At 38.9% G+C, this 12,271-nt stretch overlaps 1 protein-coding gene and 1 long non-coding RNA gene across 5 annotated transcripts in view; one reads left to right on the top strand and one right to left on the bottom strand.

Moving 5' to 3' along the window:
• LOC147842795 (uncharacterized) overlaps positions 1 to 12,271 on the bottom strand; it is a 294,644-nt gene that overhangs the window by 79,998 nt on the left and 202,375 nt on the right. The window lies entirely within an intron of this gene.
• The window catches only part of pcsk5b (proprotein convertase subtilisin/kexin type 5b), a 238,500-nt gene that overhangs the window by 189,346 nt on the left and 36,883 nt on the right, over positions 1 to 12,271 (top strand). The window contains exon 21 of one of the 4 annotated variants that reach the window (XM_087263490.1): positions 5,538 to 10,965. The exons of the other annotated variants lie outside the window; for them this stretch is intronic. Within the exon in view, the coding sequence (XP_087119616.1) occupies positions 5,538 to 5,557 (20 nt within the window). The 3' untranslated portion in view covers positions 5,558 to 10,965. Of the gene's footprint in view, positions 1 to 5,537; positions 10,966 to 12,271 lie in introns of those variants that run through there. 4 annotated transcript variants of the gene reach the window in all.

The raw sequence follows: 12,271 nt of genomic DNA, 5'->3' as shown, positions 1-12,271 counted from the left end.
ACATTGGAAGGTGGTTAAGCCAGATGAGGTTTGACGAAGGGAGTTTTGAGCATACTCAGCCTATGGTAGATACTGTCTCCCGGTGTTTTGGTGATTGTTGCAGTACGTTCGAAGGTTCTGGGAAATCTCTTGGATTTTACTCTCAGTCTGGCCGTTAGTCTGCAGGTGGTAGCCAGAAGAAAGGCGAATGGTAGTGCCCAGAAGACAGAAGAACACTTGCCAGATACTGGAAATAAATTGTGGTTGAATGAATCGTGTTGAGGCAAGTTGGAGCTAAACCCTGCAGGGCACCAGATCCAGGAACAAGATTGGTGACTCGTTTTAGAGGGATTAGTTTACACAACTTTGATCAACTACTACGAGAATGGTGGTATACCCTTGTGATAGAGGCAGATCGGTGGCAAACTCAACTCCCAAGTGGGTCCAGGGTGGGCGGGGATTGGGCAACGGCTGCAATTTACCTTCAGCCAGGCGGCAAGGTGTCCTTGTGATGGCACAGATCGAGCCACCCATAATGTACTGGGGTGACATCTTGTGTCATTTTGGGCCACCAATATTTTTGTCTGAGGAGCAAGAGGGTTCGCCTGCTGCCAGGATGTCCTGAGCCAAGGGATGTGTGCGTACTATCCAGGAGTGGTACACGATACCTGGTATGCACATAGAGAAGACCTTAAAGGAGTTCAGTGGGCACTGGCTCTTCTATTGTGGCTATGCCGATATCTTCATCCAGTAGACACATAATGGGAGTATTGAAGACAGAAGGTGGTAGAACATGTTCAGGAGAATCGTGGGTAGGATCAGGTCAGTACATCCGAGAAAGAGCATCAGCTTTCACATTCTTGTGACCGGGCTGATAGATGATATTAAAGTTAAATCGTGCATAGAATAAGGACCAGCGAGCTTGACTGGCATTGAGGCATTTGGCATCTCAAAGATTTTGGAGATTTTTGTGGTCTGTGATAACAGTTAAGGGGAATTGAGCGCCTTCAATCCAATGTCTTCATTTTTTAAGAGCGAGTTTAATAGCCAACAGCTTGTGGTCCCAAATCTCATAATTCTGCTCCGTAGGTGTTAATTTCCTGGAGTAGTATGCACACGGATGAAGAGCTTTGGTTCATCAGACCATTGGGAGAAAACGGCGCCAACTTCAGTATGAGTTGCATCTACTTCAACCGTGAAGGGCAGAGAAGGGTCCGGATGATGGAGAATGGGTGCTGTGGTGAACAGGGTCTTCAGTTTGTCAAAGGCATGATGCGCTTCAGCGTATCCGAGGAAGGAGATGGTTTTATTGAATTTACAATTTTCTGCTTTAAGGAAGAGTTGATTTTCAAAGACGTTGAAGGACTTGTTGAACATGAGGCTGGTGTTCTCTTAGATTACAGGAATAGATAAAAATATAAATATACACTTTCATGAAACAATGGAGGAAGTCTCTGAAAATTTCATTCATGAAATTCTGGAAGATGGAAGGACTGTTTGCTAGGCCATAGGGCATGACCTGATATTCATAATGGCCGGAAGTGTTAATAAAAGCCATCTTCCATTCATCCTCTATTTGGATATGGATCAAATTATAAGCACTTTGAAAATCGAGCTTACTAAAGATGTGTACTTCTGAGCTCTTCCAAAGAAGGGGGAAACAGTGGTAGCGGGTAAGCAAATTTCACAGTGGCTGTATTTGGTACTCGATAGTCGATATTGGGCCTTAATCCTTCATCCTTGGAAAGGAAGAATAAACTAGATGCAGCTGGAGAGGTATAAGGTCTGATGAAGAGCCTCATTGATGTAAGAATTCATCACCTCGTTCTCAGGATAGGAAAGGACATATCCTTCCGTGAGGGAGAGCTTATCTTTTGGCAGCAGGTCAATGCCGCTGTCCCAGGACCCATGAAGGTGTAACTGGATGTCTCATTCCTTGTTGAAAACGTCAGTGAATGAGTGGTAAATGGAGAGAATGATGAGGATGGAGGAGTGATGAGTAGCTTCAATGGTGGTGGCTTGAATGGATAATGGTTCAGGTGTCGTAGGGTGAACAGCAGGGGGAGTAATATGACCTGGAGAGACACAAGCAGTGCTCCATTTCAGGATCTTGCCTGTATCCCAGTTAACATGGGGTTGGTGTTGCTTGAGCCACAGTCTGCCCAAGCTGACATTAAATTTGCCTTGAGGAAACATGAGTAAAGTTAACTTCTTTTGAGGTTCGTGGGGAGAGAAGAACCATTTCCTTCGTGCGTCAGGATATTTTGCCATCACCTAATGGTGAGCTCTGTAGGGTGGTTATCTTGTACTGAATCTCTTTTCAAACGGAGGGAATACAATGCTTGGAAATTAAGTTGGAATAGATAAAGTTTCCAGCCGTTCCAGAATCCACCAGCACATGTATAGGGACAGTATGGGAATTCACAACTAATTCTGCTTGCATATGTGGTATATGAGATACAGAAGAAGTGAGCGTAACCATACTCACCATTAGGCGAGGCAGATGAACTGGGCAACCTGAGATGAGGTAAGTGGATTCCCTACAATACAGGCAGAGTTGGTTCCATATCTGCTGTTGATATTTGGAGGATTCCAAACGATATGCATCAGTAATCATGAGTTTTTTGGTATCCGGTGCTAGTGAAGGAACACTAGGGGGTGACACTGGGTTGACAAACATAGAAGGACAGGCAGATAAATGTTGTAATATGCTGATAGTCTTCTTTATGAATGTCTCTAAATTTGCATTATTATCAAAAATGGCCATTTGTTTACGAATTTAAGGTCTCAGTCCCTTAGGATAAGCTGCTAGAAGGCAACTTGATTCAATTCATATAAACAGGATTAGATCAGCTTAGTTCAAGCTAAGATAATACAGAAAGTATGTTCAGAATTCTGATATTTTCTTACAGTAGTAGTTATATACACTTGGGAAAATGGTACATATTTTTTAACTATATATATATAAAGTTATAGTTATTAATAAAATAAAAAAGTTATACATATTAATAAAACTTATGCAATTTGCACCCTTGAAATGAAAGTACAAAGACCGACACCTGGTGGTGCAAGGAGAAAACTTATTGATATGAACTTTTTAGATCACTTTAGTACAAATTGTGTATAATAGAAATGCACAATATGTGACTTTAAAAAAAAAAAAAAGCAATAATACATTTATGCAGTCCTAAACATGTTTTGACAGTTAATATGCCAGTGATTTGATGCTTCACAAAAGTTGCAGACGCCTTTACCAATATGAAAATGCTTTTGTAAGCAACCAGTTATTCTTTCCACCGATTAAAAAAAAATGCTACTATAATAAAGAAAATCTTTTCTAAATGTAGAACTACATAAATTGATTTCCATTGAAATACATGATGAATACTCGACACATGAAAGTGTAAAGCCTGTAGCTCACAACAAATGTGAAAGGTTATTGCGTGTCATATTTGACAAACCGTTTACTGCTAATTTGATGTAATTTTGCTCACATGGATAATTGAATATTTATCAATATTAACCATGATGTCATTACGCTGCTGTGCCGTCAGCCAATCGTTGCATTGCTGATCATGATTTCGAGGATCGATAGATCTGTCCTTCATAACACACGCAGCAATCTCAGATCAGTTTATCCAGACATTCTAATCTGATTCGCAAACTTGTTTGAAGAACCAAATTAGCGAGAGATCAGTTATCAAGATTAAAAGATCCAGGATCTGCCAAATAATCTTAGATCATTTAAGCGAGGTACGAAGAACGGACCCCAGGAGAGTGGTGTCAAGGCTGTTAGTGATCACATCAACAGCTCATAAGGTAAACATCTCTCACACAGTTTGTTCTTGAGCACGTCAGTTCTTTGATTGGGGGTAACAGGTGCAGATTAAAAGATTAGAAGGCTTGTGATTGTTTGTGGGATTGAAGAGAGGTGGTTTGTGAGGTAGAGTGGTAATTGGGGAGCAGGAACGAGCCGACGGTGTTACAACATAGTAACCATTAGTATATGTCTGAATAATAAACTATATATGTAGATTTGAATAGTTTATTAATTGTTACTAAATTTAGTAATGAACAATTAATGAATAAAAGTATGAACAATTAATAAGCACATTATAAGTGTGCTTGTCAAGAATAGAACGTTTGTAGCTGTATTTATTAACTGCCTGCTAAGGTCTAAAAATGTAGAGTTTATGCTTAACAGATAATGCATTAACTATTTGCTAATGCTAAATAGATGATTCATAGTTTGTAGTTATAAAGGGTTACCTAAAAGGCTACTATTTAAATAACATTTAAAAAATTATTTTTTTTGGATTGTGATCCGTATATACAATCACAGGTAAATAGCTGGAACCAATGTAAACCAAAATGTAATGTAAACCAAATGTAAACCAAAAAATTGTTGCAAAGCGAACAACAGAGCAAGGGTTTCCTTTTCAGTCGTAGGATAATTGAGCTTATGTTAATTAAATTTACGAGAGAAATAGCTAAAAGGATAGTCAATATCAGTTTCATCCTCGTGAAGGAGTACGGCACCAGAACCCACAGCAATTGCATCAATCTCAAGCTTAAATGATAATGCACAATCAGGAGCGGCAAGAACAGGTGCATTACAAAAAAAGTGCTTTCACACTATCAAAGGTACTTTGACAAGCATCAGACCACACATACGATGTAGAAGGGCTAAGCAAGGATGTTAAGGGGTCAATCACGGTAGAAAAGTTTTTGCAAAAACTGTGGTAATAACCGACCATACCCAAGAACCTCCGTAGTTCTCAGCGAGTGGTGGGGACTGGAAACTGGAAAATAGCGGTTACTTTCGCATTTACAGGGCAAACTTAACCTTGTCGGAACTCCTTGCCCAGGTATGTCACAATAGCTTGGCCGGACTCACATTTAGCCAAATTCAGTGTCTCAGATGCATTAGAAAGTCATGTAAATATTTCCCTTAATGAATGCACATGATCACGCCGGCTCATGGAATAAACCACTACGTTATCGAGATACGCGCTACAGTTTGGTAAGTCTGATGAATCTAAAGTGACAAATGTGGAGATTTCAGAAGCTCTATCGGTGAGAGGGACCTGCCAATATCCCTTCAGCATGTTTAATCTAGAGACAAAACGAGCAGAACTGACATTGTCAATACAGTCCTCCATGCATGGTAAAAGATAGCTGTCTGGGACAGTGACTGCGTTAACCTTTCGGTAATCAGTACAAAATCTGTACATTCCATCTGGTTTTGGCACCAGCATGTATGGTGAACTCCAAGGACTACTGCTAGGTTTTGCCATTTTATTCTTAAGCAAGTAGTTCACTTCTTGACGCATAATGGATTGTTTAGCCATTTTCAAATGATATGCATGCTGCTTTATTGGATGCGCGCCATCCACATTAATATCATGTTTTAACATGTTTGTTTGGGTTGAAAGATAACCAAACAAACATTTAAAATCAGATATTAACTTAAAGATATACGTTTTCTGATCAGCAGGCAAATGTTTGAGATATGAATTTAGATTATTTAAAAATTTCTGAATTGTCTAACCTCACAGATGATTGGGGAAGGTTATGAAGAATCACACCGTCATCAGCATCTGACATCACAGCAGAAGTCTGTTCAGCAACTGCAACAATGGTGGAAACAATGGATTCTGCTTTTGACACGGGCACATCCTTATCTGTCTCTTTGGAATGGGATGCTTTAAGCCTATTTATATGACACTGTTTGCTGTTTTCTATCGGTTGTATGAATCATATAATTCGTCTCAATCATTTTTTTTTTATGACGTAGGGACCAGGGAAACGAACAGTGTAGAGAAAACCCCTTAAGCGTTACCAAACTACTTTCACTGCAGCAATAGTTGTCCTCTTTAGGCCAACGTAAAGAAATGGCTATCGGCACAAAAGAACAAAAATAAGAATCTACTTCTGATTCTCTAAATGGTGGGACTAATGCAATTTGCTTACCTATGTCAAATGCATTTGGAGCTGGATCAGTAGGCGGGGACACATCAGAGGCATGAGCAGAATTGGGCTGCGCAGCTGAGCCAGAAGAAACCTTCATCGCCTCCAGATCTAGCTCTCGCAGCTTGATCTCTTTATCAGCCTTAATTTCTAGCTTGCGTATTTCAGACTGACATGCGCACACATTTTTTGTGCCTTTTACTGCAGACGGGCTAAGCAGACTTTCAGTCGCGTGTCATATCTGTAACCCGAGGAATTAGGGGAGAATGGATAAAACTCTGGCAAGCCGGCCTTCGCCTCCGTGCCGTAATCAACTTCATCATTGAGATCATCCTTAGCATCTGGACTGAGATGCACCACAGCAAAGTTATCCTGGCTAATATATTCACCAGTCTCCCATACAACATTTGACAGAGGAAGAACATTAATCTTATGTAAATTCAACATTATCCTACCTTTTATTTTGCTGCCTTGCGACTGTGTTTACAACAATCTGATAATGATCAGCAATCAGTAATCAATCCTGCAACTACAAACATTAATCAGTAATCAATCCTGCTCTTACAAACATTAATCTGCTCAACTATTGGTTTTGTAAAAAATTTCTCCAAACTAAAATCCTCCATGATTCTGACTAGACGAAACAAACAGCACGATACTCTTCCGTATACATTTATTATGTGCAATACACAAGCTAACACCAATTGCCACCAACAAACACTAAAATTACCACAATTTCAGGTTTTATTTGAGTAAAACGAGATCCCAGACACGCCCCCGTTTAAATGTTATGACTTTTAAGTTTGGCTGTAGGGTTTAAAAAAGGTAACATTTAATTTGATAAAATTTTGTGGTGAATTGGTAACAAAAAAGCAAAACGGCAACCAAAATACTGCAAAAATAAGTAAATTTATTTACAAAAGTAAAGAGAAGTCAAGCACCCAAAAAAGAAAATAATGTAATCAATGTTTATTATGGATGAGGGAAACAAGAATTAAGTGGCGCCAAAAATAATGAAAGCAATATAACAAAAACCCCAAATGAAGCTAATATTTACCCTCTAAACCACAGGTGTCAAACTCTGTTCCAAAAGGGCCCCAACTCTGCACAGTTTGGTTCCAACCCTAATTAAACACACCTGATCAAACTAATTGAGTCCTTCAGGCTTGTTTGAAACCTACAGGTAAGTGTGTTGGAGCAGGATTGGAACTAAACTGTGCAGGGCTTCGGCCCTCCAGGAATTGAGTTTGACACCCCTGCTCTAAACTATCTAATAGAAAATAAAACAAAACATCTTCAGCATTTTCACGCTAGAACTAAAATTACTCTTTTAACCAAAAACACAGAGAAAACTTACAGCGGGTGGCACTCACTTCTAAACTAGTGTGTTTGGACAGTGGAGTTCTCTGTGTGATGCGAGGTGTATGTCATGTGACATCTAAACTCCTCGAATCCCAGGGGAAGGCTGACACCAGAGATCAGGGGATTGTCACACACAAGACAGTAACAGCGATCAACACAAGAACTAGACCAAAATCAAAACTCTCAAGTCAAATCAATATCACAGGACATAACAACAAGCCAAAACACACACAAAAGGCAAGCAAGGACAAAGCAAACAAGACAGAGTAGAGCAGAACGAGGTTCCCGGCTTCCGTCCATTTAAACTTTGAGCTACTATCCTGATTGGTAGCAAGGGTGATGACGTCACAGGGTGGAATGGAGATTGACTTCTTCACGGAAGAATGGTATACTGGAGTCGGTGATCCTGAGAATTGACACACAGAAAGAGAGAGAGAGTGCACACACACAAGCAAAACATACAGCCATATACATATGACTGTACCACTGAACAACACTTCTGTGTATATGCTTTGTAACAACAAAATCTACATAAGATTAGCGTGACTAAATTACTTTTATAATGTAACATAATCTGTCTTGAAGAAATACTGGTGTCATCCTTCCTCCAGCATGCAAAAGTAACTCCAATATTCATTCAGGATTAAAAAAGTTTTGACTGAGCATTTGTTTTTAGCGCTGTTACTCGTGTCCACGTGAACGCGGCCCCTGTGAGCCATATAGTGAATCTGCGTGAACCAGTATGCAGTTCTTCAAATCTACATTTGTTTCCAGACAGTTTGGGCTACTTATTAGAATTATCGGAATTATCGGCCCGACAATATTTAATTGGATTTTTTGTCTCATGCCTTACCCAGAATATGAAAATACGTATAAATACATTTAGATAATTTACTTTAATCATTACTAGTGGCATGTGAAGAGACTTTCAACCAGCACAACAAAATTGTTTCTAAAGACAATCACCTACTGCACCTTTAAGAAGTTAGTTTTATGTATTGTATCGTAGCTCAATAAATATTTGTTTCATTTTGAAATAATTTTTTGTTTATGTATTTCTGAATCATTGCCTTTTCTTCTTGTTTTGATTTAGTCTTGCAAGATCTCGTAACCTGAGATCTTGTCACGCCCACATGTATGTGTGTGTCCACAGCAGTGTAATGGTGTGTTCACACCAGACGCGGAACGCGCAGATAAATCGCGCAGATAAATCGCGCTATTCGCGCGTAAATAGCCGCGTGAACATTTGAGTTTACTCGCTTTATACACGCGTCAAACCCCGCTTCATTCGCGTGTCAAATTCACATCAGAACAGACGCGGATTCGCGTTATGGGCAGGGCTTCTGTCTGCCCGAAGACTCTAGCTTCATAGCTAAATGGCTAACATGGATTTTTTGAAGAAAATAACAGTGTTTATGTGCTTTATGAAGACTGAAAAACAGTGTCGATACGTTTAGGGTCGTGTCTGAGTCCACTACATTCTTTCAGAGGTGCATCCAGCTCTGTGAGCTCATAAACTCCTCCAGAAACTGAACCTGGATGACGGAGGCTTTCAGCGGTGCTTCTGACTGAGCCAAGCCGAGTTTGATGAACTGTTGTCGGTGAAGGCTGGAGGATTTCCTCTGGGACACCAACAACAGGTTCTACGTCACAATCACGCCCCCACAAGAGCAAGCTTCTGATTGGTTAACGCGGCGTGAATGTATGCTGAAGTTCAGATTTTCAAAATCGAGAGATTCGTGCGAAACGCTCGTTAAGCGCGTCAAACGAACAAAACGCTCAATTCACCCCGCCATTCGCGCAATTTGCGACATTCGCGCGTATCGCGCCGCAGGATGTCTATTTGCATTGACTTAACATGTAAATCACCCGCGCTTGATGCGCGTTCAGCGTCTGGTGTGAACGCAGCTTAACAGAGCCATTCAAAAAGAATGCATCTGTGCCTAAAAACACAAGATGTAGTTTTCAGAAATGGATTCATGTTTTCGTGTTACCTTGCTACTGTAAACAAAAGCATGCAACCTTTGCCCTGCTTTTGAGTTTTTCTGATTGGTTCGCTCCCCTTGAACTGACATTGAGCACTGCTTCAAGTAAAGGCTGTAACTGTTTTATCTTGACTTGACATATAAAAACACAATACTCATGGGTGACATAGAAACCAAAAGAAATATAAGATTCTGTCATCTCGTGCATGTCAGTTCTGCCTGACTGAACAGTTGTTCCACTGCACCCCCTGCTATTGTAGTGATTAGCGGTAATGTCAGGAACTTGTGGAAATTAATCTCCAATATGACAAATGTTGCAGCCAGTTAAAGTAATTATTTCAATTTGGCCCTTTTTGTTTAAGCTCATCAGTAAGTGTGGCAATGGATATGGTGAATAAACATCTGTCCTTTGTTACTCTGAATGACAAAGGTGTTAAGAGGCCAAAACTTGCAAAACGGGTTCTTGACCTAATAAACATTTTCCTTCTTATCTACATCATCTCAGACACAAAAAGACACATGGATTACAGTTTTCCATCTAACAAAGTGGAAACAAAATGGAACATTTTAATTCATATACCTTCATATTCAAATAATAATGTATGTATTTAAAATGCACTGTTTAAGACACTCTGCTTATTAATGTTTATATATGAATGCTTAGGTAAAGATCAATAGTACATAGTGATATTTAAACTGTTTTTAGAGTAATGCCTTGGGTAAACTAAAAGTGGTTTGGAAAGTAAATTATGCACAGGGAAATATTTAGGACACTTAAATATAAAAACAGTTTAACTGTACTATAACTATGCAAATGCTAGTCACACTATGGATAACACCCTACAGTGACCACCTCACAGGATCATCCAATCACAATGCTGGATATGACAGGCGCCATCTTTTTAATCTCACCTTCCAGAGAAAGAATAAACATTCGAAGAAGTTTGAGGTGTGGGTGGTGGTACACATTTTGTGTTGTTTTCAATGCAATCGTTACACCACGGAATGTCTGCAAGATGAAAAATAAGGATTTTCTGCACATTCCAGGCTATCCAAATTGCTCAGATTCCAGAACTTTGCTTCGTGTTTCAGCAAGGATGTGCATGGTGATTGGATTCATAGTGCTTTTTCCAAGGCATCTGAAACCATAATTTCAGTGCTTTCCACCTCCAGAAATGTGTGTGTGCGCCAGACTTCCAGGCCCTCTACCTTCAAGGATGAAGACATCGGCGTGTCCTAGACATTAAAACCACCACCTTCAGAAATCTCCCATTCTGCGTCTTTCAGAGTCTCCAGATTTCTAAGCTCAAGAGAGTTTCAGCTTTTTCCAACAACTGCATCAACAGCAAAAACGTAAATATACCACTTTCCAAACCTCTAACAGAGACCTTGGCATACTTTGTTTCAGTATAAAATGGTCTAATTAATTAGATGTTTATAACTGATATTCATTAATAGCAAAAGCTTCATGTTGTTTGTTATTTTAGAATAAGGTTTACCTTATCGGACTAGCTTTGCTTCAGAAAAGATAACAGAGGTATTAATCACAATCTTTAACTTAATCATCTTCATGATTCATGTCTATGCACTTTACACTTTATTTATTGTACATTTAGTAATTGTAGTTACTCTTGTACATTCTTTTGTTAATAAATACTCATTTATTACAGTTGTGTCTTCCTTTTGTTGAAAATACGGTAATGGAAAAGCGGTTGTTCCTTGCGCCACCTGGTGGATATTGCACAAAAGTGTTTTTTAAATGAAAAGGCGGCCTTTGCTGATGCATGTTACTGCTTCAATGTGTTCCTTTTGCCGCCATTCATACTGCGGCGACGGCAGTAATTGATGCGCCAGCAGCATTTGACCGCTGGGTGGCACTTTAACCACAGATATTCAGCTTTGCCTTTTCACAATGCTAAACAGACTGTTCTGTAGGCATAGCTTACTGTATGTATATATATAATTTTAATTTCGTTTTTCTGGTAATAGACATGCTCTTACACTATACTGTATGCTGTAGAAAAGATACATGGTGAGAAGTCATAGGCTTCAAAAAGCAAATATAAGAATTAAGATATTAGCCTTCAGTGCCCGATTAAATTGCGTTGGGGTGAAAATAATGTTTTGATTTCTTTGACCATCATGGCAATGTTATAACCTCAAATCTTAAACGTGCGCATATGAAACACAGCAAAATAATATAGATTATACTGCCGGTAGAGCACATCACCTCACATTTGTGAACTTGCGATCACCTCAACTTACATTTAAAATTTGTTTACCTGGTTTATTGTAAACTTTTTACCTGCAAAGAGGATTCGTTTTGGAAAATAGAATTGAAGAAATAAAAGACAACTAAAATGAAAGCACAAACATTTAGTACAAATAAGTAGTCTTAAAAAAATGAATAAATAAATAAATAAATAAATAAAGCAGTCTTTTAGCCTAAACATAGAGAGATGTTCAGTGTTTGTCAATGTTCTTCTTTAAAATAAAATAGTTTTTTTTTGTTGTTGTTGTTTTTTTTTTTACTTGTAATGGCTCAGTATCTCAATATATATATTCTTAAAAACTTCACAGCCACAAATATAAAAAACAAAACTTTTATTAAATCTGGGCGAGGATTAGAAAGAATACAATGCTTGTTATATAATTAAAATTTTGATTCCAATTTCTGCAAGCACATTTTTTCACTCGCTACTCTGCCAGAAACTTCGCCGCCGGCGAGCACCTTCAATAATCTAAACATTAAAGATGGACCGCAAGATGTGCTGAGTGGCTATATATGGTGAAGAATGATGGCAAAGCTCAGTGTGATTATTGTAAGGAGTTGAAAGAATATATCAAAGAGGAATGTTCTTTTAACAGTCCCAATATGTTTAATCTTTTTTTTCCTGTCATATCTCTTCAGCAAATTCTATTTTTTTAAATCCGCTTGATTCTTTTAAAACCGAAAGCAGAGCCCGTCAATTGGT

This window comes from Danio rerio, chromosome 8 (assembly GCF_052040795.2).
Source record: "Danio rerio strain M-AB ecotype USA chromosome 8, GRCz13ab, whole genome shotgun sequence".
NCBI classification, from domain to species: Eukaryota; Metazoa; Chordata; class Actinopteri; order Cypriniformes; family Danionidae; genus Danio; species Danio rerio.
The sequence above is the reverse complement of the archived record's forward strand: the minus strand, read 5'-3'. Positions and strand labels throughout refer to the sequence as shown.